Here is a 27,224-nt window from a genome sequence, read left to right as displayed (position 1 = left end):
TATTTTAATTTTTTCTTCTCTGTTTTTATTGTTGTTAAGTGCCGTCGAGTCGTAGGCAACTTCTATGAACAAAAGACCTGAACACTTTTATAAATATAACTTTTTTTGGTTTTCGAAGTTCATAGGTTTTTGGAGGCAAGCTGCTGGAACTGGATGCTACTCCTGCTTCCAAGCTTGTTTTGATCAAGGAGCTTCATCAAACACTGTCTACCATGGGTAACCATTGCTGCATTTAACTCATCAGTGTAACAGTGTTTGGCTTCACCACAATCACGAGTTACTTCTGTACAGCAAGTGGACACACCAGGGTTACAGGACCTAGAAGAATGTTTAACCAAAAAGAATTAAAGGCAGGCCTGAGGGCCGCAGAGTAGAGTCACCCAACCTTTGGCTTGGGAGCATGGCTTTCTGTTTGGTAGGCCAGCTGCTCTTTTCTCGCACTCGCTTGCTCATGCTCACGCTCGCTCGTGCTCACGCTCTCTCACTCTCGCTCTCTCTGTCTCTTTCTCTTTCCTGGTGGTGGTGGTGGTGTTAAGTCGCAGGCAACTCATAGTGACTCTATGAACGAAAGTCCTGGACACCTCCTTTATAACCTCCTGTATAACTTTAGTCCTTTCTCTAGGTTCATAGTGTTTCCAGAGGCAACCTATTGTGGAAGTGGATGCTTCTCTTGCTTTCAAGCTTGTTTTAATTGGGGAGCTTCACCAAACACTGTCCACCATGGGTAACCATTCTCACATTTGACTTTTCTGTAGCTTTAAAATAATTTCACATAAACATATTCCTTTTTTCTCTATGTGGGTTATTCATTGGGTCTCCTTTTTTAGGAGAAGGGTTATTTTTGTTGATGACTGAGGCAGACTGCTGATTTCTTGACATTATGTGAGACTTTTCTTAATAGATATTAGGTTGTTGTAACTATATAATGTCCCAAAGTATGGCAGTGTTATGTGAATGACCTGTGTATTGGTGTTCCCCTCTTGTTTTCCCGATGTGGAATGACTGTTGCCTTCCAGAATCTGCAGCTTCACCTGACCTCTTATGTGAGACCTTAAGAAACCCCGTGTCCTATAGCTAGACAGCAGTGTTCAATGCCAAAGTACCTCTCTTCTCTACTCTCTGAGTCAGTTCAATAGCAGGTTCTTCACTTCATTCTTGTACTAGTTATAGGTAGATCTTAACAGCATTTTGGATATTGATGATCTCCCTTACCTGTGAATGGAAACAGATTATAATATGGCGGTGGGTGGTAGAGTTTGGCAGTGGGCATACCCCAGTCCAAAGGGGTCTGTGGGCTGATGTTTCTTTGGGGCTCTGTTCAGTGCTGGGAGCTGACAGGTGGAGGCGTGGCAGGAATCACTCCCTCACCAGTGAATGGAAACAGAATCTTGCCCTTTTATTCCTCCTCTGCCTTTGTAATGACCTTTTGCATTCTTCCTGGATGATATTCTTGATAACCTCTCATAGATTATCTGGTCTTCATTCATTAGTGTTCAAGGCCCTAATCCTGTTCCTGAGATGTTTTTTCAATTCAGGTAGGATAGATTCAAGATCACATTTTGGTTCTTATCCTAATTTTTTAAAACTCAGTTTAAATGGATATGAATCGTTGGTGATCTCTTTCATAATCAGCATCTGGTCTAGCATTGCAAGCTGGATTTAGAAACGGATATGGAACTAGAAATATCACAGCCAATATTATTTGGATCTAGGCTGAAAGCAAAAAGTACTAGAGAAAGGTCTGTCTGTGTTCTATTGATTATGCAATGGAATTTGACAGTGTGCATAGGAGCAAATTGTGGCTAACTTAGAGAAGAATGAACACTTCACTGAATGAACACTTTCAAGTACAGAACTCCCAGAGCCCTTCCCCATTACCTAATAGACTCAAATTAGCTATGCCTGTCCATGTGTAGTCACTAACAGGAGAGTTACTGACTTATGAAGATAAAATGCACCTCAGTTATATTATGATAATGAGAAAAGAAACTGATACCGTTTAAGTATCACTTTCAGAACTCTGAAGCTTATTAAGAGGGAGGAAAGGAAGAAGGTTCCTTTGCTTTACAGAGATGGCACTGGCTTTGGATCAGTCCTGAAGACTACTGCTCTGGTATTATGGAATGAAATTGGAAAAAATACTAATTGCTATGTGAAAAAAGTCCATGTAACTTTTTCTAATTTCAAGTTAATTTCAGACTCTACTCTTGGTAATTAGCAGGTAAATATGCAGTATCGTAAAATTAATGGAATGAAGAATAGATTGCTGTTTTTAATTTAAGGAGTGCTAAGTATTGAAATCATGTTTATTTGAAATTCTTAGCATTTTGTTTTAGTAACTTCAATGTTGTTATGTGCCGACAAGTCCTTTGCGACCCTATGTACAACAGGCCTAAACCCTCATCTATCCTGTGCCAATCGCATGGCCTCTGACACACCCATCCCAATTACCCCAGTCACTGAATAAATCCACTTCCTAGAGGGTCTTCCCCTCCTGCACTCTCCCTCCACCCTCCCAAGCATGATGTCCCTGTCCAAGGACCTGTCTCTCCTTATAACATGTCCAAAGTATGTCAGACGAAGCCACAGAATCCTTGCCTCCAAGGAGTAGCCTGGTTTAACCCTCTCCAGGGTGAATCTGTTTGTTTTCCTGGCAGTCCAGGTTACATTCAATACTCTTCACCAGCACCACAGTTCAAAGGCATCAGTTCTCCTTCTATATTCCCTAGTCATTGTCCAACTCTGTGATGCATAACAAGTGATTGCAAAGTCGATGGCCTGTATCAGGCGCACCTTCGTCTCCAGAGAGACACCGTTGCTCTTGAGTACTTTAGAGAGGTCCCTAACAGCAGACTTTCCCATCGCAATACATTTTTTGATTTCCTGGCTGCTGTTGCCAAGAGTGTTGACCGTGGAGCCAAGCAAACTGAAGCTGTGAACAATCTCAATCTCTTCACCATCCATCCTGATGCTACCGATTGGTCCAGTGGTGAGAATCTTTGTCTTCTTGACATTGAGCCTCAGTCCATACTGAAGGCTGCAGTCCTTGACTCTTTGCAGTAAGTGCATGACGTCCTCCTTAGTTTCGGCAAGCAGGGTTGTATCATCTGCATAACGTAGCTTGTTAATAGAGCTTCCACCAATCCTAACGCCATAGTTCTCCTCATAGAGCCCAGCCTCTTGGATAATCTTCTCTGCATACAGGTTGAAAAGGTATGGAGATAGGACACATCGCTGGCATACACCCTTCCCAATTTAGAACCATGCGGTGTTACCTTGCTGTGTTCTAACGACTGCCTCTTGGTCTAAGTATAGGTTTTGCGTTAGCACGATTAAATGTTCTGGGATTCCCATTCTTCTCCGAGTCTGCCATAATTTGTTATGATCCACACAGTCAGACGCCTTTGGATAATCAATGAAACATAGATAGCCATTCTTCTGGTATTCCCTGCTTTCAGCTAAGATCCATCTGACATCAGCTACAATATCCCTAGTACCACGACCCCTTCTAAACCCAGTCTGGACTTCCAGCAGTTCTCTGTGATGTGCTGTTCCAGTTGTTTTTAGATAATCTTCAGCAGAATCTTACTTGCATGTGAAATCAATGATATTGTTCTGTAATTTCCGCACTCAGTTGGGTCACCTTTCTTTGGGATGCGAACAAATATAGATCTCTTCCAGTCAGTTGGCCAAGTGGTGGTTCTCCAGATTTCTTGGCACATCCAGGGCAGCATCTGTTAGCTGAAATACGTCAATTGGTATACCATCTATTCCGGAGGCCTTATTTTTTGCTATTTCCTTCAAAGCAGCTTAAACTTCTTCCTTCATCACCATAGGCTCTTGCTCAAATGTTACTTCATTAAATTCTTCTGTATCTGCCAATTCCTTTTGATACAGTGACTCAGTACATTCCTTCCATCTTCTTTTAATACCTCCTGGATCATTTAATATTCTGCCTAAAGCATCCTTGATTATAGCAACTCTAGGTTTGAATTTGTTTCTTCAGTTCCTTGAGCCTAAGAAATGCTGAACGAGTTCGGCCCTTTTGATTTTCCGACTCTAGCTCCTCACGCATTTCATTGTAGTATTTTGCTTTGTCATTCTGAGCTGCCTTTTGGAATCTTCTGTTCAGCTCTTTAGTATCTTGAATTCTTCCTTGTGCTTTGGCTTCTCTACGCTCCAGTGCAATCTTCAGAGTTTCTTCTGACATCCTTTTTGGTCTTTTCTTCCTCTTCTGTGTTTGTAATGACCGTTTGCCCTCTTCCTGGATGATATCTTTGACATCCTCCCACAACTCATCTGGTCTTCGCTCATTAGTGTTCAAGGCCTCAAACCTGTTCCTGAGATGATTCTGAAATTCAGCTCCTGTGGGTTCGGTTTAATTTTCCTCAGCTTCAGCTTGAACTTGCATATGAGTAGTTGGTGATCTGTTCCACAATCAGCCCCTGGCCTAGTTTTCACAGCTGATATTGAGCTTCTCCAGTGGTTTTTTCCGAAGAGGTAATCTGTCTGATTCCTATGCATGCCGTCAGGTAAAACCCATGTGTATAACCTGTGTTTATGTTTCTTATAAAACGTATTTGCAGTGAATAAGTCATTGATTGTACAAAATTCAATCATTCTATCTCCAGCTTCATTTCTGTCACCAAGCCCATATTTTCCAAGTACTGATTCATCTTCTCTGTTCCCAACTTTTGCGTTCCAGTCATCCATTATTATCAGTGCATCTTAATTGCATGTTCGATCGATCTCCGACTGTAAAAGTTGGTAGAAATCATCTATTTCTTCTTTGGCTCTGGTTTTTGGTGCATATATCTGAATGATAGTGGTATTCACTGGATTTCCTTGAAGCGTATGGATATGATCCTATCACTCACAATGTTGTACTTCAATACTTTGTTTAAAAAAGCAGATTGCCAAAGATTTATTCCTGTATTTTCTTCTAAGAACATTATTGTTTTAGATTTAGCATGTAAGGCCTTTGATTTAGAGTTAGCTTTTGTGTATGATGGGAGATATGAGCCTTATACTTCACGTAGAAATTAGGTTTTCCCAGTGTCATTTGTTAAAGACTGTTCATTGCACATTGAATCGACTTAGCACCCTTGCTCAAAATTCATGGACAGTATACATATAAAGTATTGCTTTGCTCTTTTGTTACTCAGTTCCTCCCTTTTTTCGTTCCATGTAAAGTGGAAAATTGGCTTTCAGAGTTCTGTAAAAAATAGTGAAGGCATTTTGAACAAGATTGCATTCAATTTCAAGATTGCTTGGTATTGATCTTTTCATAATAAATATGCCTTCAAACTCATAAACATGGAAGATCTGTTATAGTTTCTCTTTGTGAGTTACAATTTACTCATCTATGATTTAAAAATTTGATATTTCATACTTATGATAATTTTGGAATATTTTTATTGGGGTCATAGTTGACCCTATGTGACAGAGTGCAACAGCCTCATCATTGTGGGAAAAAGTCCTGTTGGCATAGTGCCTACCTAATTTGTTGGACTGTTAACTATCAGGTCAGTGTTTAGACTCTGCCAGCCACTCCTCGGAAAAAAATAGAGCAGCTTTACATCTCTGAGAAAGCAAATGGAAGGTTTCCTTGAGGTGGAATGAAATTGATGGCTGTATGTTTGATTTTGGATTTTTTAAAAAAAATATTTTTGGGAACAGATTGCTGAGTGTTTTTTTCTTTCCAGTGGGTGATTTAAATCTCTGCCTTTTTGTTGGCAAACATTATCAACTATTTGTACCACCAGGACTCAGATAAAGGTTTCAAGATAACTTAAATTTGAAAGACAAATTTGTTTTAAAAATGTTGATGTGGTACAAATTATAAAAGTAGCAAGGATTACTTGAAATTTTGTGTGTGTGTGTGTAATTCACAAAATTTTGCTCATGAGCTAATCTTTAGGAATACTAATTTTTAGAATTTTTCCTTTGGTATTTTTCTTAGGGCTAAACCAAAATCATAATAATAATGTTCACTATTGGCAAGGCACTGTTTTAAACTTTTTATAAATATTGACTGATTTGTTTGTTATTAAGTATCAATGAAGTAAATAGTTGTTGTTTGTTATGTGCTGTCGAGTCACCTGCTGCATCACAGCAACCTATGTACAACAAGCAGCTTTGAAGCTTACTCTGTCCTGAGCCAGTCTCACAGATACCAACACACCTTCCCCCACTATTCTAGTTACTGTATCCTTCCACCCTTCTGAGCATTATGTCTTTGTCAAAGGATTGGTTCCTCCTGGCCACATGGCCAAAGTATGTGAGACCAAGCTAAAAATTCCTAGCCTCCAAGGAGAAGCTTGGTTTCATCCTCTCCAGTACAGACCAATTTGGTTTTTTCGAGGTCCATGGTATGTTGCCTAGTCTTCCCAGCACCACAACTCAAAGGCATCATTCTTCTCCTGTCATCCTTAGTCATTGTCCATCTCTCTGATGCTTAGCAAGTAATTGCAAAAACTATGTTCTGAATCAGGCACACCTTTGTCTCTAGATTGACATCATTACTTCTCAGTACTCTGGAAAAGTCCATGATAGCAGATTTACCTAATGCTATTCTTCTTTTGATGTCCTGACTGCTGGTGCCAATAGTGTTGATTGTGGAGTTGAGCAAGCTCTGACTGTTAACCTCAATCTCTTCTCTGCCCATCATGGTGCTGCCAGTTAGCCCAGTGGTGAGAATGGTTTTTGTTGTTGGTTTGTGGTTTTGGGGTTTGTTTTTTTTATGTTGAGCTTCAATCCATATTGAAAAATACAGTCCTTGACTTTCTCCAGCAGGCACTTCAGGTCTGCCTCAGTTTCAGCAAGCAAGATTGTCTCATCTTATGTAGATTGTTGATGTGTCTTCCTCCAATTCCTTCTCATAAAGCCCAACCTCCTGAATGATCTGTTCTGCATATAGATTGAAAAGATGAAAAGATATTGAGACAGGACACATCCCTGCTGCACTCTCTCCCTGATTTTGAACCATGCAGTGTTTCCTTGCTCTGTTCTGAACACTGCTTCCTCATCCAAATATAGGTTTCACATAAGCACGATCAAGTGTTCTGGGATTCCCATTCTCCTCAAGGTTTGCCACTATTTGTTGTGATCCACATAATCAAATGCCTTTCTTAGTCAATGAAACACAGATACCCCTCTTGTACTCTTTGTTTTCTGCCAAGATCTGCCATGTCTCTAGTACCATGGCTTCTTTAAATCCAGTATGTATTTCTGGTAATTCTCTGTCAAAGTACTTTTCTTGTGATTTATGGACAGTCTTGAGGATTTTACTTGCATGTGTTATGAGTGATAGTATTAAGTAGGTAATACAGAGAAGAAATTAAGTAGAGTCAAAATCACTCTGACACAATGTAAAATGTCTGATGTGCCAAATAAGCAGAAATAAAATATCTTTTTCAAGTACATAATCATTTCAGATACTTTCGAATAAGCTGTGGAGAAGAACCTTGTCTTGATACATTTTTGCCTCTGCAAACCCTCAAGAAGGTCAACAGTCAATTTCTCTCTTGATGGCACACATTAACAGGCAACAGTAACAGTGGAAGAAGTCTTTGGAATGAAGATGTATTATTCTAAGTACAGTCTTGTTCCCACTTGTAAAGGGAGCATATTTTCTTATTTAGCTCACTTGTACAGACTGAATTATGCCCTTGCCTCAAAAATATTTGTGAACTTCTGATTGAGAACCATTACTACTGAAGATGGAATTCTAAATGACATGAATGCATTGGCAACAGAAAAGCTCCAAGACTTGATAGGTATGAGGTTTCAGCAAATAGATGCAGCCCTGGGTGTACTTATCTATACCAAGACATCCACCTAGCCAAAAGACTGGAAGAGACTCCTGTTTGTTCCTATTCCTAAAAAAAGGTAATCTAACAAAATCTAGGAGTTATTAAACAATATCTTTAATATAATGAAAAGTAAAATCTTACTGATGATTCTTTTCAAATGGCTTGTAGTATGCCTTGGAAGAAAATGTCCAGAAATTCAAGCTGGATTCAGAAGAGACTGTGGAACAAAGGATATCATTGCTGATATCTCGATAAAAACAAAATACGAGAGTTACTTACTTACTGACTATGCAAAGGCAGTCAACTGTATAAGTCATAATAATTTAAGGATAATGTGTGAATGAGAATCTAGTACATTTCAGTGGGCTCATAGGAATCCTGCACATAGACCAAGAAGTAGTCATTCAAACAGAACAAGGGTATACTATATGGTTTAAAATCAGGCAAAGTGGGAATCAGGGTTGTATTCTTTCTCCATATTTATTCAGTCTATAACCTGAGGGAATAATTTGAGAAACTGGACAATAAACAGAAGACTGTGGCATAGAAGGTATTCTGGTGGCCTAGTGGAAAGGTTTAAACCTACAGGAGAGGTTTAAAGACTATAGTCCTCAATGTGGGTTGCATTTTAACATCAAGAAACCAAAAGTCTTCACTACTGGGAATAATAGGTAATATCAAGATACATGGGGAAAAGGTTGAAGTTGTTAGTAATTTAATTTTATTTGGATTCAGAGTCATTATGCATGGTAGCAAAGTCAAGAAATCCGAAGATAATTCTTTTTAAAAAACAAAAAGTATAAACATCATGGAATCAGAAGATGTATTACTTTTTGGAAAACCTACTATAAAGGACCTCTTTAAAATGAAGAGGAAGGATCAGTTTAAAGACTGGGTGCACCTGTCCTGTTGTTGTTTGTTGTTATGTGCCATCAATTCACCTGCGACTCATAGAGACCCTTTGTACAACAGCCCTAAACCCTGCTCTATCCCTTGCCAATCTTATTGTCTCTGACACACCTATCCCTATTACCATAGTGACTGAATCAATCTGTCTAATTGAGAGTCTTCCTCTCCTGTGCTGTCCCTCCATCCTCCCAAACTTGATGTCCCTCTCCAAGGATTGATCCTGCCTTGCCACTTTTCCAGAGTATGTCACACAAAACTTCAGAATCCGTGCCTCCAAGGAGCAGCCTGGCTTCACCCTCTGCAGGATGAACTTGTTTGTTCTCCTAGCAGTCCATGGTATATCCAGTACACTTCTCCAGCACCAGAACTCAAAGGCATCAACTCTCCTTCTATCCTCCCTAGTCATTGTCCAGCTTTCTGATGCATAGCAAGTAATTGCGCACCTTAGTCTCCAGACTGACATCGTTGCTCCTCAGTACCTTGGAGAGGTCTCTGAGAGCCGACTTTCTTGATGCAATTCATCTTTTAATTTCCTGGCTGCTGGTACCAAGAGTGTTGATTGTAGAGCCAGGCAAACATAAGCTGTCAACAATCTTTAGTCTCTTCATCATCTGTCATGATGCTGCCAGTCAGCACCTTTCCTAAGCAATAGTATATTCAGTTGCTTGGTGTGCACCTGAAATTTGGTATGGTGGTAGTCTAAAAGTTGGCTTTTTTAGCCAATACAATTAGCCCCCTCTTGTCTCAGACACATGTTCTTGCAAATCAGCATGACCTTACAAATGATCAAAAACTGTGGCACTATGAAAAGAGACAGAGTGCTTCCACATTGGGCAGCAAGACTTGAGGTGGCAAGACTTTAGGGAAACCCTGGTAATGATGATGAAGAGACTGTGACACTACTGTGGAGAAGCTAGCAAGGTGTGGCTTGAGGCTTCTTGCATTTGTGCTGGCCATAGGTAAGGATTTTGTTCTTGCTAGATTCTTGAAGGAGAAGTTGACTTATAACTACACTGAGACAGACTGTGCTGGATTATTTGGATTGACTGTTAAATTGAAACTTGAGCCTGGACTAATTGAGGAATTGTGCCTTAGAACTACAGCTAAAATGTAGACTTATATTTTTGTGGTATTATTTGCCACCCCCAGTCTCCAACTTACTTCCCTAATAATAAATCCCATTTTCTATATCACAGCTGTGGTTCAACAATGAATAAATGAACCTCTTGCTGTTGCGTGGCTTTAGAGGCACTGTGGTCCTGGACTGTGGGCTTTATCTGCTTTCTGATCTGGGGCCATGAGAGGCTGTGCTATTCTCACTCCTCCTGGCTCTATCATAGAGATGCTCTCAGTTCTGTGCCCCTGGGTACTGTTTTCTGCTCTCTAGACAGTTGGAAAATTAATAAGGATGGTCAAAAGGCAAATGCCTTTGAATTGTGATGGTGGCAAAGAGTATTGAAAATCCCATGCACTGCCGAAAGAACTAACAAATGTGTCTTGGAGGAAGTGCTACTACCGAGTACTCAAGCCCTTGGAAAAAGACATCTGGTTGGGAATTGTAGATGATCAGTGAAATAGAGAAAGATCCTCAATGCGATAGATTGATTTGTTATTCAATAAGATTGCTGTGACTTGTGGTTCACAGGAAAGGAAACGAAACCTAACTTCTTTGCCTATTGCTACAGTCCCATTTGACTGTGGGTTATTTGTTAAGAGACAGATCTGTCTTGAGGGTAATGTATATCTAAGAGTTCATCTCTTGAACTATAAAAGTGATCACAGTCAACAAGAAGAGGATCAGAGATGGCCTAAGAGAGATTCCAGGCTAATAGAAATCTCCATACAACCAGAAAACAGAAACTGAAGAGATAGGGATCACCTTCTAGAGTCCATGGAATTATTCTTCTTGAACTGGTGCTTTGAGCAGGTTTATAGCTTCTTAAGCTGTTAGGAAAACTAAATTTATGTTTATTATAAAGATCCCCACTTGTATTCTATGTTTATAAAACTTGTAAGACCTCCACGATCAGTAGTGTTGTCAGAGTCCTGGCATTGGAGTGGAGATCCTGAGTTGAAGACCAGGAACATTCAGGTTTTGAGTTTGAAGTTTGCAGAGCTGGGGGTTTCATTTTTGTTTAAATACCCAAAAGCATTTGCTTTCTGGTTGACAAAATAATTTCACTTTTCTTCCATTTTAAGGATTGATGAAATTATTTTTTTGCTAGCACTTACAGCCACAGGAAAAATATATACCAGGGTTGTATTCTTTTTCTATACCTATTCAGTCTGTGTGCTGAGTGAATACTTTAAGAAGCTAAATTATGTGAAGCCAAATATGGTATCACAATTGGAGGAAGACTTATCAACAACCTGCATTATACAGGAACCTACATTATACAGATAACACAGTCTTGATTCGGAAAGTGAAGAAGGCTTGTGGCAATTACTGAAGAAGATAAAAGATTACAATGTTCAATATGGACTCTTTATCAGCTTCAAGAGATAAAAAAAATCCTTACTGCTGCACCAATAGACTACAACATATTGGTGGAGAAAAGTTTCAAGTTGGCAAAGATTCAGTTTTATCTAGACCCACAGGCAGGACCCAAGTTAGAAGTCAAGAAATCTGCCAAGGAGCTGTTCTCCAAAGTGCTAAGGAGTAAAGATGTCTGCTAAAGACTAAGGTGTGCCTGATCCAATCTTGATCTTTTAAATTGCTTTGAAGAATTATTTGTTTCACAATATTCTTTGTTTTAGAAAGCTTTTATAAGCAGACTATTTTAAGTTATATATGAATTACCTGGTTTCTTTCCATGCTGTAAGCTGGTTGAGCAGATGACTCCATGTCTTGTCTTTCTCTAGATCTCTGCTTTAGAAATATATTTGTATATCTCAATATGTTTGCATATTTATATATTGAATTTTCTAGAAACAGCATTTTCAAAGGAAAAAAATGAAGTGATTATTAATACTATGACTTTTTAAAAGTGTCTCTGAAGCATTATCATTTCAGCATGTGATCAGAATATAAGAATTAGTTTACATCTTTTGTATTAAATTTAAAAATTTTTTGTGTATTATACAATTAAGTGTTCAAAAACTTGTAATTAGTATTCCCAAAATGTCCAGCATGGTTATTTTCACAGAACAATTTGGTATAGGCCTTAATTTGGAGTAAATCGTGTATAACCAGCCAACACTTACCTCCCTTCCTTAGACAACTTTGAGTTTGTGTACATTTGTTTGATTATGCTTTTCCTTAATTTTGTTAATCTCTGTCAGTTACGGAGTTCTGGAGCCATTCCAATCCTAGCATGTGACCTATACTTAGCAAGATAATTCTGTGCATAGGAGTCAGACTTCTGTTGTAACTATATATATAAAGTAAGATACTCTTATCAGATGTGAGCCTGAGAGAAAGAGGCTATTGCTACAATAGCCACTATCTTGATATACTTGATTTCTTAGCATAGAAATAGCACTGAGAAATAGTAGGTTATTTGTGTATTACTTGAAAGCTCAAGCCTACTTCTGTCACCAAGGCTATATTTCCCAACTACTATACTTTCTTTTTTGTAGATAAGTTTTGCTTTCTAGTCACTTAATTATTTTTTTTAATTTTATTTTATTCTTTTTTTATGTAGGTACCATCAAATAAGATCTGACTGGTACAGGAGGAGATTGCTCCTCCTTCTCCAGCAGAGCCAATGGTGGATTTGAGCTGCTTACCTCTGAGATTGCAGTGCACCTTCTTGTCACTAGGCCACCAGAGCTCCCTTAGTCACTTAATTTTATAAACATAGTTTTGTTGTTGTTTATTTTTAAAACTGGTTTTCACACATTCATTCATATACTATTTAAAATTGATCTAAACCTTTTACCACTCTTGTTGTGTATTTCCAAATTGGAACTGACCCATAGCTGACCGTTTAGCGGGTTTAGAGGCAGTTCCTCACATAGGAGATTACCCATCCTTCTTCCACGCAGTAGCTTGGTGACCTCAAACCTTGTGCCTTTGGGATTGCAGTGCAGCTTCTTGTCACTAGGTTGTCATATATCATATCCTTATAAAACCTACCTCTTCCTTCAAAGATCCCTATATAATGCATCTTGATGGCTTGTTAAATCAATTAAAGACTACAGAAGTTGCTATAAAACCTTGATATCCTCATCTTTGGCCTTAGTGTTTGTCTTAGCATGTTTTCCTTGTATGCATATCACTTATATCCTATCACTCACATCATAATACTTCAGGATGGATATTACAGTATTCCTTTTGAGTAGGAGTGCAATACACTATTCGTCTTTAATTTTTCATGACTGTCATAATAGATTATATGATTGATTGTCATATTTAAAATGGCTAATACTAGTTCATCTAAATTCACTAACGCCTAGAATGTCTTTCTTTATGTGTTTCATTTTATTTTTTAACAACTTCCAGTTCTTCTATTTCATACATCATACATTCTATGTGCCATTTATTAATAGATATTTGCAGCTGTTTCTCCTAATTTTTTGAGTGCCTTCACCCAAGCGTTCCATCTTTTGCCACTGTATCAAATAATATTCCCCTTGGTAACAGAAATGAGACTGAAGACTGCATGATAGAATTTTGTAAAAATCCGTGATTTGCTCTTGCAAAAAACATTTTTAAAAACAGAAATGGTGACTATACACACAGACCTCACCTGTTATGCAGGAATCAGATGGATAATACATCAATCAGATTGACTCTGTCAGTCTGTTGATGAAGAAGCTTAATATCAGCAGTCAGAACAAAGCCAGAGTCTGGCTGTGAAATAGATCATCAATTACTCATGTGCAAAGTTCAGACTGAAACTGAAGATGCTTTTAAAAAATTGACAATCTTGATTATATCGCAGTTGAATTAAAAAACCATCTTAATGGATTTCATGCATTGAACACTTAGAAGGTCGGATAAATTAGAGATGTCATCAAGGGCATCATTCATGAACAAAGACAAAGAATGTCTTTAATTTTCATTGAGAATGATGTCAGCTCTTGGTTTTGCATATATTCTTTTTACTGTGATGAGGAAATTCCCCTCTATTCCTATTTTGATGAGTGTTTTAATCAGGAAAGAGTGTTGGATTTTGCCAAAGGTTTTTCTGCATCAATTTATAGAATCATATGGTTCTTGTTCTTTGCTTTGTTAAAATGAGGAATTACTTGTTATGAATCCCACTTGGTCATGGTGAAGGTTTTTGGTTTTGTTTTTTTGGTTTTTTTGTACTGTTGAATTCTAATGACCAGGATTTTATTGAGGATTTTTGCATCCATGTTCATGAGAGATAGTGGTCTGTAGTTTTCTATTTTGGTGATGTTTTTGCCTGGCTCTGACATCAAGGACATGTTTGCTGCGTAGAATGAGTCTGGGAGAATTCCATCTTTTTCTATTTTCTGAAATGCCTTTTCTAAAATTGGTGACAATTCTCTCAATGTTTCATAAAATTCACTGGTAAGACCATCTGGTCCCAGTCTTTTTTTGGTTAGAATTTGTTTTATTACTTGTTCAGTTTCTTCTTTTGTGATATGTCTGTTCAGGTGTTCTGCTTCGGTTTGTGTCAGTTTGGGTAGATAGTGAGTTTCTAAATAATTGTACATTTCCTTTAGGTTTTGGTATTTGTTTGAGTATTTCTTAATATTCCATTGTTAACCTTTTAATTTCAGCTGGTTCTGTTGTGACATTGCCTCTTTCCTCTCTTAATCAGATTATTTGTGTCTTTTATGGAATATTCTAAGAATCAGATCCTTAATGCACATCAAAAACTTCTGCAACAGGATATAAAAAAAAAGAAAGCCACAGACTGGGAAAAAAAATATTTGGTAATGAAATAGCTGATACAGGACTCAGATCTAAATTTTATGAACTACTCCAGCACCTCAACACACAAAAAATAAGCAGCTCAGTCGCAAAATGAGCATAGGATGTGAATAGATACTTCACTGAAGAAGATATTCAGATGGGAAACAAAACATGAAAAAATGTTCAAAATCCCTAGCTCTCAGAGAGATGCAAATCAGAACAACTGTGAGATAGCTCACCCTAGTAACAAAAGCAGAGTTCAGCAGTGCAGCAAACAATAAAGGGTACTGAGGTTGTGGGGAGGTTGGAACTCATTTACTGCTGGTGGGAGTGTAACATGGTGCAACCACTTTGGAAGGTAGTTTGGCATTTTGTAAAAAATTGGAAATAGAAATACCATTTGTCTCAGCTATTCCACTTATGGGATTATACCCTAAAGAAAGCAATGCCATCATCCAAACAGGTATATACACACACTCATGTTTATTGCTGTGTTATTTATAATACCAGAGAGATGGAAGCAGTCCAAGTGCCTATAAACAAATGAATAGGTAGAAAAACTATGGTATATTCATATAATGGAACATTGTACAGTACTGAAAATCAGTGAATTTGTAAAACATTACACAGCATGGAGAACCCTGGAAAACATTGTGCTGAGTGAAGTATCTCAGTCATAAAAGGACAAATTTGACATAGTACTACTGTTCTAAAGCAGATTTCCATAGGGTGTGGGGGGAGAATAGGATAAGAGTGGATAGATAATGACCGTTACATTGGAACAGATGAAGGAAAGAACTGTTTAAAAGTAACATATGATTAGCATTATATGTATGACAGCAGCCTAGAATAAGAGATACATCATTGCAAGAGGACTGGGTTTGGGTGTGTAATTGTGCAACAGTGAATAAATATAAAAAAAATGGGAGAGGGAGAAAAGATGAAGGAGGCCAAAATGTGCAACAATGAATGAATGAATGAATGAAAAATCTAACATTTAAAATCACATTTAAAATAAATTTTAATTTTTAAAAAATACAACACAATAAGACAAAAATGGATGTAAAAAGAGACTCTCAGACTTGCACTATAACATAGAAATGGAGTAAGTAATAAATTGAAGATTTCAAAGGTCAGCCTGAGAAACAAAGCTAAGTATTATGAAATGTGCAAAAAGCTGGAGTTAGAAAACCAAAAAGGAAGAACATAGTCCACAGGTCCCACTGAAAGAACTGAAGAGCACATTCAAGCCTTGATTTGGAATAATGAAGACTTCTGTGGGTAGAATAGAGAATGATGCAAAAAGCAAAAAAGAAAGAAAAGAAATATGGAGTCACTGTACCAAAAACATTTTGTCCTTATTGAACCATTTTAGGAAGTACCTTATGATCCAAGAACCAGTGATAAAGAAGGAAGAAGTTTAAGCTGTGCTGAACACATTGACCAAAAAAAAAAAAAAAAGGTCCTAGGAATTAATGATTCTTAATTAATGGTGTTTTCAGGAAATAAATGTTGCCTTTGCTGTCTGTGCTAAGCAGTTTGGAAACAAATCAGAAAACAGGTAAAATGACTGAAAGAGATCCATAATAGTTCCCATTCCCCAAAATGGTGATCCAGTATAGTTTGGAAGTTACTGAGCAGTATCATTAATATGATACCATAATATTCAATATAATCTGGAAATTATTGAGCAGTATCACATGCAACTAAAATCTTATGGGGAGATTATTAAAAACCAACTGAAACAATACATCAACAGAGAACATAAAGAACAACCATGGAGTGAGAAATATGATCGATTAAACCAGATCTTGGCTAAAAGCCAAGACTGAAGTAAAGATATTTGTGTTTTATTTACTATGTAAAGACATTTGGCTGACAAGTTTAACTGACAGCCTCATTTTAAAAAGAAAAAGTAACAAATGACTAGGATATAATGACTAACATTGAGCTGAATTGAAATTTAAAAGCATTTAATACTGGCTATGTGTATCCTCTCTATATATATACTTAGATCAAGAAGTTATTATCTGAACAGAAGAAGAGAACAGCATGTTTCCTAATCAGGAAAGGTGTGCTTCAAGGATATGCTCTACACCTTTTCAATCTGTATGATGAGTAAATAATTCAACACTGGAATATATAAAGAAAAATATGGCAGTAAGATTATATGAGAGCTTGTTAACAATAATCTGTGCTTTGTAGATGACACAGCCTTGATAGCAGAAAGGGAAAAAAACTCTTGAGACATTACTGCAGAACATCAATGACTACAACCTTGAATGTGAATTATATCTCCACAACAAGAAAACAAAAGTTCTCACCACTGGACCGATTGGCAACATCATGATAGATGGGGGAAAATACTGAATGTGTTATTTGTTTCACTTGTATACACAATCAACTTGTATGGTAATGTTGTTGATTGCCTTCGAGTTGAACATGACTCATAGCGACCCTATGAACAAAAGGCCTGAAGTCTTCTACAACTATCGACATTTATCAAAGTTCATAGTTTCTGTAGGCATGTTGTTTAGTAAGTGAATGCTACTAGCAGTCAAGAAATCAAAAGATGTATTGCATTGGTGAAATCTGCCATCATGTTCTTGTGTGTTGTCCAGGTGGAACTGACCCATAGCTAATCCTCTAATGGGTCATCGAGGTAGAACTGACCTATAGCTAATCCTCTAAAGGGTTTGCAGAGGCAGTTAAGACTTATTCCTGTGAAGCAGTTAGTGAATTTGAACCATGTACCTTTGGGTTGGCAATGCGACCACTTACCATTTTTTTAAGTATTTTTTTAATTGATTTTCATATAGTAATACCTTTACAGTATGTTTCATTTATATACATTTTTCCCTACTAGTTTATTTACAAAATTAGAATAAAAATTTGAACAAATTCTTTCAGTTTCCCTCACCCCCCCACCCATCAGATTGTACAGCCCAATTAGTAATCCCCCCTTCTCCCTGCACATCCACAGTCCTCTGCTTCCAGCCTCTTCCATCCCTCCTGGGTCCTTTTACTCATTCTACAATAATGGTTTTATACAATATTTAACCTTCTGGGACTGAATTAGTTCCCTCAACATAATGCTTTCCAGTGCTTCCCAAGTTAGGTAATAATTTACAAAGTTATTGCTCTTGCGTGCTCCATAGTATTCCATTGTGTGAATGTACTGTAACTTCTCTGTCCATTCGTTTGTGGTTAGACATTTGGGGTGCTTCCATGTTCTTGTGATGGTGAATAATGCTGCTATGAACATTGGTGTACAAATCTCAGTTTGTGCCTCAGTTCTCATATTCTCAGGGTATATTCCAAGTAGTGGAATAGTTGCGTTATATGGAATTTCTGTGTTCAGCTTTCTGAGGAAGCGCCAAACTGCCTTCCAGAATGGTTGCACCTTTTTACAATCCTACCAACAATGTTCCTTTCTCACCACATCCTCTCCAACATCTATTACCTGCTTCCCTGTTAAACTTTACCACTCTTACTGGTAAGAGTGAGGTGGTACCTCATTGTGGTTTTGATTTGCATCTCTGTTATTGCTAGTGATTATCACTGGCGACTGCTTATCATTAATCCCCCATTTTTCCAAGAATATCACATGAAAGATTTAGGTACACTGTGTCCAAGCAACCAAGGGGTTGTATCCTTTGTCTATACCTATTTTATCTATATGCTGAGCAGCTAATTCAAGAAGGCGGAAGAATTTCGTGTCAGAATTGGAGGACGACTCATCAGTAACCTTCATTATGGGGATGGCACAGCATTGCTTGCTGAAAGTGAGGAGAACTTGAACCACTTGCTGGAGAAGGTTAAACACGACAACCTTCAATATGGATTGCAACTCAGCATCAGGGAAACAAAAAAACCTCACCGCTGAACTGAGAGGCCACATGTGACTTACCTTGCTTGGATCCACAATCAGTACACTTGGTACCAGAAGCCAGGAGATGAGAAGATATATTGCACTGGGGAAATCTGCAATCAGGGATTTCTCCAAATTACTGAGGAACAATGATTTGAGATCTAACACATGCCTGATTTAGACTATAGTCCTTTCAGTTAGTTGCTGTGCATCTGAAAGAGTTAAGCAGTGACTAAGCATGACAGAAGAAGAATTTATGCCTTTGCACTGTGGTGTTGGAGAACTCTTGTGGTGCTAGAAGAATAAACAAATATGTCTTGAAGAAAGTACAGCAAGAGTACTCCTTGGAGGCAAGGATGATGAAGCTTTATCTTACATACTTTAGGCATGCGAGTAGAGACTTTTAGCTTGGAGAAGGTCATCATGCTTGGAAAGATGGAGGGCCAGTGAAGGAGAAGACCCACAGTCAGGTGGATTGACACTACAGCAGTGAGTTTGAGTATGTCTGAGATTATGTGGATGGCACAGGATAGGACATGGTTCAGATCAATTGTTCATAGAGTTTCTGTAGTTGTACTTGACAGTACCTAACAACAGCAGTTCAAGCTTTTTCCAAGTTTTTTTTTTTTCAGTTGATTTATATGCATCTGAAAATTGGATAGTAAATAAGGAAGACTGAGAAAGACTCAATGATGACTTTGAATTATTGTGCTGGCAAAGAGTTGAAAATCCTATGAACTGCCAAAAGAACAAACAAATGTGTCTTGGAGGATATGTAACCAGAGTGCTTCTTAGGGAGGCATAGATAGTGAGACTTCATCTCATATACTTTATATTGTCAGCAGGGGCCAATCCTAGTTTAGAGAGAATCCTCCAGTATATTAAGGTCAGATAAGTTTGGAATTTTTAATAATTTGAAGTTCTGTTCCATATTTTATTCCCTTTTGATTAAGTTAATCTTTTAAGACTTGATCAGAATGATTATTAAAAGCCTGCTGGCATTCAGTTCTTATGGCCATTGAGGCAGTAGTTCATCACAACAGACCTCGAGATCAATCTCATCTCTACCTTCTGGGTCTACTGCCTCTGTGGCTCCATGTAAGTACAGATGATTGTTGTATTGAATGGTTTTAAGACTTCTGGAGTAATAATTCTAAAGTGTTGTTAGACTAATTGGACATAAAATCCCACAAAAGCCATGACTATGTCTTTGAGCCAACAGAAGTAATACCATGGGATGGATATTTGAGTGTTTGAATGTTTGGGGTTAAAAAAAAAATTATATATATATATATATTGGCTTGCATACGAAACCTCATATATGTTGTGTTTCACACATTCCTCTATTGACATTTATTTCATATTATCATTCCCTTACATTGTGTTTTATAAAATTAATCTCCATTGATCCATGTCCACCATTATACCACCTTTTCAGGTTGCTCTGCCCACTAAACTCTGGGACCTCGAGATTTTGTTACCTCAGCACCCTCAATCCTCCTCCTCCCTCTTCCCCATTTGGACTTTGCTACTATCTTACTAATACTTTATCTATTTTTACAATAATGATCTCATATAGTATTTGTCACGAGACTTGAGTTCACTCAGCATAATGCTCTCCAGCCTCTTCTCTGTTAATATTAGAATGTTTTAAATAATAACATTTTTTAACTTTCTCATTTATTGTTCTTTGGTTATTCTTGTTGTTTTTGTTGTTATGTGCCATCGAGTTGCATGTGATTTGTATCGACCCTATACTCTATCCTGTATCAACCTTATTGTCTCCGATAGACCTACCCCCATTGCCCTAGTCACTGAATCAATCCATCTCATCCAGGGTCTTTCCACTTGCTTTGTCCCTCCCCCCTCTCAAGCATGAGTCCCTCTCCAAGGACCGGTCCCTCCTTGCAACATGTCCACAGTATGTGAGACGAAACTTCAGAATCCTTACCTTGAAGGAGCAGCTTGGTTTCACCTCACTAGGACAAACCTGTGTGTTTTTCTAGCAGTCCGTTGTGTATATTCATTACTCTTTTCCAGTACCACATTTCAAAGGCATGAATTCTCCTTCTGTCATCCCTAGTCATTGTCCAGCTTTCTGATGTAAAGTAAGTAATTGCAAAGACCAGACTGACATCCTTGCTCTTCAGTACTTTGGAGAGATCTCTGACAGCAGACTTTCCCAGTGGAATTCGTCTTTTCATTTCGTGACTGCTGGTACCAAGAGTCTTATTGTAGAGCCAAGCAAACTAAAGCTGTTAACATTCTCAATCTCTTCATCATCTATCATGATACTGCCAATTAGCCCAGTGGTGAGAATATTTGTTTTCTTAATTTTGAACTTTAATCCATATTGAAGGCCACAGTCCTTGACCTTCTGCAGTGAATGTTGCGGGTCCTCCTCACTTTCAGCAAACAGCGTTGTGTCATCTGCGTAATGCAGATTGTTGATGAGTCTTCCTCCAATCCTGATAATTAAGCATTTGCCATTTCACCTTTTTAAACTATACCCACTTACTCTTGTTTTTGTATAATTGAATTGTTACAATTGTATTTGTCCTTTTATGATTGACTTATTTTAGTCAACATAATGCCTTCAGGATTCATATATGTAGTATGTTTTACAACTTTTTATTACTGAGTAGTAGTCCATTGTGCTATATGTGTCACATTTTCTTAGCCATTAATCTGTTGACAGATAGTTTATTCTTTTCCATCATTTTTGCTATTGTAAATAGTCTCTACTGCTTTTATTTCTCTCGGGTATATACCTTGGATTATAGTTGTTGAGTCATAGGAAGTTCTAATTTTAGTTCTTTGAAGACTCACCATTGTTTTTAAAGTTGTACCATTTCACAGTCCCATTGGTAATGGGGAAGGGTTTTTATCCTCCTCTGTCCTTTCTAACCATTTTTTTTTTCTGATTTTTGTTTGATTTCTATTCTCATTGTAGTTTTGATTTGTTTTGACTAGCCACCAGCTGCACTGAGGAGAAAGATAGGCAGTCTCCTCCAGTTAACATTTATAGCCTCAGAAACCAGTTGGAGGTTTACTGTAAGTTGGAATCTGCTTGAATAGTATGAGGTTTGGTTTGTGGGTGGTTAATGGTTAGTTTTGTTCTCTGCTTAGATATCATTTTTGATAAAGGACACGTTTCAGAATGCTTGAAATTTTATTTTGAATGTTAAGTTTTAGAATTGTTTAGAATTGTCCTTCTTTCACACCCCATCTTCACAAAAAGGAAAAAAAAATCAGTAGAGACCATTAATCCTTTTATTCAAATTATTTTGAGATAAAGAGTTTTATAATTTGATGTTTCTCAATTTGAAAAAATATTTTTTACTTTTATTCCTACCCTTTACTATTCTTTTTTCTGAGAAAAAAAGTGACTTGATAGTAACCTCTAATGAATTGTTTTTATCCTCTAGTGAATGAATTGTTGATATTATATGAAGTATTTTTGCCTTTTTAAAAAATGACCTAGCTACCTTCTCTTTTAAATTTTTTTATTAGGATGGTTATTTTCTGGTGATTATCATTATGTCTATTAATATTTATACTTTATTTAATTTTATTTATTCACTTAAGTTTGTAACAGTCTACATTTTTGCATATAACACTTAACATTTTACTGTTAAATAATGACATTGGTTTTTTTGTTCCAGAGATGTTAACATACGACTTATAAGAATTAATGCAAGGTTATAAAAATTTCTTTCCTTTTTTCCTAATTAGAAACTAGTTGAATTTTCTTAAGATTTTTTTTTTTATTTTAAAGCTGAATACATTGTTTTTAACAAAATATCCTTCTCATTTCCTTCACACATACCCCCTCCCCCGCATCGAATTGTGCAACCTCCATTCTCACTCTTCTGCTTGTACCTTCCCCTACCCTTGGATCCTCATACTCATTCTACAATAATGGTTTTATACAGTATTTGTCCTTGTGTTAGTTCACTCAGCATAAAGTTCACAGTCCTTTCCAGGTTAGGTAGTAATTCACAAATCATTACTCCTGTATGCTGCACAGTATCCCATAGTATGAATGAATGTACCACAACTTCTAAATCCATTTGTTTGTGTTTGGACATCTGGGCTGTTTCCGTATTCTTGCTATGAAAGTTGGTGTACAAATCTCCATTTGAGCCTCAGTTCTCATTTTCTTGGGGTATATTCCAAGCAACAGAATAGCTACTCCTTACAAGAAAGATGGATAATCTTTTGTTATTTACAGCCTTTGAAAACAGCTATGGGTCTGACTCTGTGTCCATTTATTTAAGTTTTTATAAAAAAGTATAGTTTTCAATACTGGTGTAAATTTGTGACGTGTTTTATTCTAGGCTTTTGTAAACAAGATTAAGATGGTTTTTAGAAAGATAAATTTTCATGAGTTAAAATGCTCTAGAATTCTAAAGTACAAATGGAATTAAGTGTCCAGTAAAAGCAAAAAGAAATCACTTAAAGTTCATCTGTTTCCAGACTGTATTATTTTCTTTGATGAATTATGCTCATCTTTCCTAGGTTTTGATGAGACTGATATATAAAACTGTTAATGTGTGTTTTGTGTTTTTTTACCTTAGTCACACATAGGCACTATGGAATGTAGTTGTTAACAAGGCAGTTTTTATGTTATATCACCTGGTTTAAATGTTTTCCTTGAATGTATTCATGGATACTCAGTTCAGGGAGAAAGATGAATGTTGCTGAAGTGACCAAACCTTTTTTCCTAGTCTAAATTTTTTCTCTCAGGATTTTAATTTTAAATCTAAAGAGAAGTTTCCAACAACAAAAAGTGCCGAATGAGCTGGTACTCAAAAATTTGCATTTCTAACAAGTTCTTGAGTGATGTTGTAAATCTAGAAAAAAATGCATTTAGAGCCTCTCCTCAGCCTATATGTGTTATTATTGTTTTGTGCCTTGGCCCTAAATAGAATATTAAAAATGTTATATCATTTGTTTCTTTCTTTAATATATCAATATATCAGTGACCAATTAAAAAAAAATCTAAAGAGAAGTTTCACAAGTGAAAATCTTTAATGTTCTAATTATTCTCATTTTTAGGTGCATTTTATCTGGTGTTTGAATACATGGACCATGATCTGATGGGACTACTGGAATCAGGCTTAGTTCATTTTAATGAAAATCACATAAAGTCATTTATGAGACAGCTCATGGAAGGTCTGGATTATTGTCATAAGAAGAACTTTTTGCATAGAGATATTAAGTGTTCAAATATTCTTCTAAACAATAGGTATGAATATGAGCTTGACATTTATGTTCAGAATTAATGGCATACCTTATTTCTGTTAAAGAACTTGAAATTTAGCTTAAGTGTAACATTTAGCTATTTTAGTATAATTTATAATTTAATACTGACTTGATTGCGCCAACAAACGTCTAAAATGACATTAAATATACTTAGTTGAATTAAATTTATAATAATACTTTGTAATGTACATTAATATTTGGTTAACTTGTTGATAGACTGCTAGGTAGTATTAATAGAAGTGATTCTTACTGTGATTTCAGCTTTAGATTAAGTATAGGCTTTAAGGTTTTTATTTACATGCAGGCTTCTTAGTTTTAAAGTGAACTTTTTTTGAAGTGTGTATACATATGCAATGTAAACATACACATATATGTGTATTAAGTTTTGTTACATATTTCATCAACAGACTTAAATTGAGCTGTTATTGTCTATTAATATTAGATATTTATATTTGTTTAAGGGAAGCCTGCCTCACAGGTGTTTTTATGTGCCGTTGAGTCACTTGTGACTCACAGTGACACTGCATACAATACCTCTGAACCCGGCTCTACCCTATGCTGAACTTACTGTCTCTGACACACCTATCTAGTCACACATCTAGTCACTGAATCAATCTAATTGAGGATCTTCTCTTATGCTGTCCCTCCACCTACCCAAGAATGTGTCTCTCTAAGGACCAGTCACTCCTTGCAGCTTGCCCTGAGTATGTCATACGAAGGTTCAGAATGCTTGCCTCCAAGTAGCATCATAGTTTCACCCTCTTTAGGATGAACTTGTTTGTTTTCCTAGCCGTCCGTGGTATATTCAGCACTCTTCTCCAACACCACAGCTCGAAGGCACAAATTGTCCTATCGTCCCTAGTCATTGTACAGCTTCCTGACACATAACAAGCAGTTGTGAAGAGTATGGCATAGATCTGGAGCACCTTAGTCTCCAGACTGACGTCATTGTTCCTCAGTACTCTGGAGAGGTCCTTGACAACAAATTTTCCCAGTGCAAGTTGTCTTTAATTTCCTGGCTGCTGGTACCAAGAGTGTTAATAATGGAGCCAAGCAAACTAAAGGTGTTAACAATCTCAGACTCTTCACCATCTGTCATGATGCTGCCTATCAGCCCAGTGTTGAGAATCTTTGTTTTCTTGATGTTGAGCTTCAGTTGGTATTGAAAGCTGCAATCTTTGACCTGCAAAAATTTCTTTAAGTCCTCCTCAGTTTCAACAAGCAAGGTTGTGTCTGTTGAGAAGATCAGTACCAGTTGTGAAAACTAGGCCAGGTGCTGATTTTGGAACAGACCACCAGCTACTCAGGCATGTACAAGCTGAAGCTAAGGAAAATGAAATGAAATCTATGGGAACCAAAATTTGATCTTGAGTCTATCTCACACGAATTTCAAAACCATCTCAGGAACAGGCTTGAGAACTTGAACACTAATGAGCGAAGACCAGCTGAGCTGTGAGAGGATATCAATATCATCCAGGAACAATGCAAAAGGTCACTACAAAGACAGGAGGAAGAAAAGACCAGGATGAATGTCAGAGGAGACTCTGAATATTGCACTAGAGTGCTGAGAAGCCAAAAACAAAGGGAAGAAATCAAGAAACTAAGGAGCTGAGTAGAATATTTTCAAAGGGCAGTATGGAAAGACAAAGTAGAGTATTATAATGAAATGTGCAGAGAACTGGAGAAAATCAAAAGGGCCAAACTCACTTGGCATTCCTTAAGCTGAAGGAACTAAAGAACAAATTCAAGCTTCTAATTGCAGTTCTTAAGGATTTCTTACTATAGAAAAGGTTTTTATTTACCCAGTACCTCTAAGAATTGGAAAATGACCATAATATTTAAAAATACTATTTCTTACGCATCATTGTATTAAACTAAAGAAGTAATTTGTTTTCTTGCTGAGTTTTAGTAGAAATAAATTTATTTTGTTTTCATTGCAGTCTTTTAAAATACTGAGTACTGAAATAGTGACATTCTGATAGTTAACAGCGCTACTAATATAACAATAACACTATTGTAATGGTAATGTATAGTAAGTGAAACTATTCAAAGTGGAGTGTTAATTATCCACCTTGTTTTATTTTGCTTTTTGTTTGTTTTCTTAGCCCTTTCAGTAGAATTTTATTGGATGTTTTGTTTTGGTTGGTTGGGTTTTTTTAATAGTAGTTTATTTACAAAATTAAAATACATTGTTTTTGAGAACAGATTCTTCCAATCCCCCCCCCCATGAAATTGTACAACTCCAATGATTATAATATCCCTCCACCCTCTGCACATTTTCATCCCTCTTCTTCTACCCTCTCTCCATTTTATCTTGTTAGGAATTATTTATTATTACCATTTCCTAGAGTAAGAGGACCTTGTCGATTGTGCAGTATGATCAAAATGAAAATTTATTTAGAAAAATGTTATTTAGAAAGTTTTGATTAGTTTTGGAGTATGAATGTGTATGTTTAACCCAGAATAGGCTTAATTCTTTTTATTTGTTTTTCTTCCGCCAGAGGGCAGATAAAACTTGCAGATTTTGGACTGGCTCGATTATATAGCTCAGAAGAAAGGTAAGAGTACTTTTATTGACATTTGGGTCCAGCTTTACTAAGAATATTGATGGGGTGTTGTTTTGTTTTGTTTTTAGAGAAAACTAGTTTTCATGGTTAATTTTATACAAAATAATGATGTTTTATAGCACATTGGGTAATTACAATTCTTTCATTTACAATATGTAGTTTTAAAAAGGGATGAAATACATCTATACTTTTTTTTTAAGAATTATGCATACATTTTCAGTGTAAGTTCAAACATTAAGATGCACTTAACTTATGTGAGCTCTGGTGGCCTAGTGGCAAGAAGCTGCACTGTAATACCTAGAGGCACATGGTTTGAATCTACCAGATACTCTGCTGGAGAAAGGAGGGACAATCTCTTCCTGTACCAGTCAGATTCGATTTGACGGTACGCAAACAAAAAATAATAAAATAAAATAAAAGATGCACTTAATTTGTAGTGAAAAATCTCAGTATGTGCTTTTCAAAATTGCATGTGTACACAAAAACAATTTGTTTTTAATAATGTGTTTCAGGTGACCATTTACACAGCAATTAGATTATTAGTTATTTTTAGAGCAATTGTTCCTGTACAGTTGGTTACAATTTTTACAGCATGTTAGCACTCTTATTATTTCTATTCTGTTTGTTCTATTTCTATTGATTCACCTTCCCCTTCCCATTCTTTTCTGCTTTTCTTTGGTCGTTTAGGGTCCATTCAGCTAATTGCTGAATGGAACACATCCCTTACTTGTGATCATCTTTATTTTATAAGCCATTCTATTAACTAACTGACAGATGACCTGCAGAAATAGCTTCAGTGAGTCTCTTTTCTATCAGTACTTTAACTTTTTAAAAAAATGAATATCAGTTTTGTTCTACTCCCCCCATTCTGTACAACAATTTTATTGTATCCTAAATTTTGATTTAATTATTTTGGAATTTATGCTTTCTATTTTTATTATTGTATCTTTAGTTTTGCTCCCCCC

The 27,224-nt window shown here is 36.8% G+C and overlaps 1 protein-coding gene across 1 annotated transcript in view; it reads left to right on the top strand.

Annotated features, from left to right (window-relative positions):
• CDK13 (cyclin-dependent kinase 13) overlaps positions 1–27,224 on the top strand; it is a 166,060-nt gene that overhangs the window by 73,978 nt on the left and 64,858 nt on the right. Inside the window, exons 7-8 of the mRNA XM_006887619.1 lie at positions 23,486–23,675; positions 26,194–26,250. Of these exons, the coding sequence (XP_006887681.1) occupies positions 23,486–23,675; positions 26,194–26,250 (247 nt within the window). The remainder of the gene's footprint in view (positions 1–23,485; positions 23,676–26,193; positions 26,251–27,224) is intronic.

This window comes from Elephantulus edwardii, unplaced genomic scaffold, assembly GCF_000299155.1.
Source record: "Elephantulus edwardii isolate Elephantulus edwardi_28Jun2011 unplaced genomic scaffold, EleEdw1.0 scaffold00059, whole genome shotgun sequence".
Taxonomy (NCBI): Eukaryota; Metazoa; Chordata; class Mammalia; order Macroscelidea; family Macroscelididae; genus Elephantulus; species Elephantulus edwardii.
The sequence above is the reverse complement of the archived record's forward strand: the minus strand, read 5'-3'. Positions and strand labels throughout refer to the sequence as shown.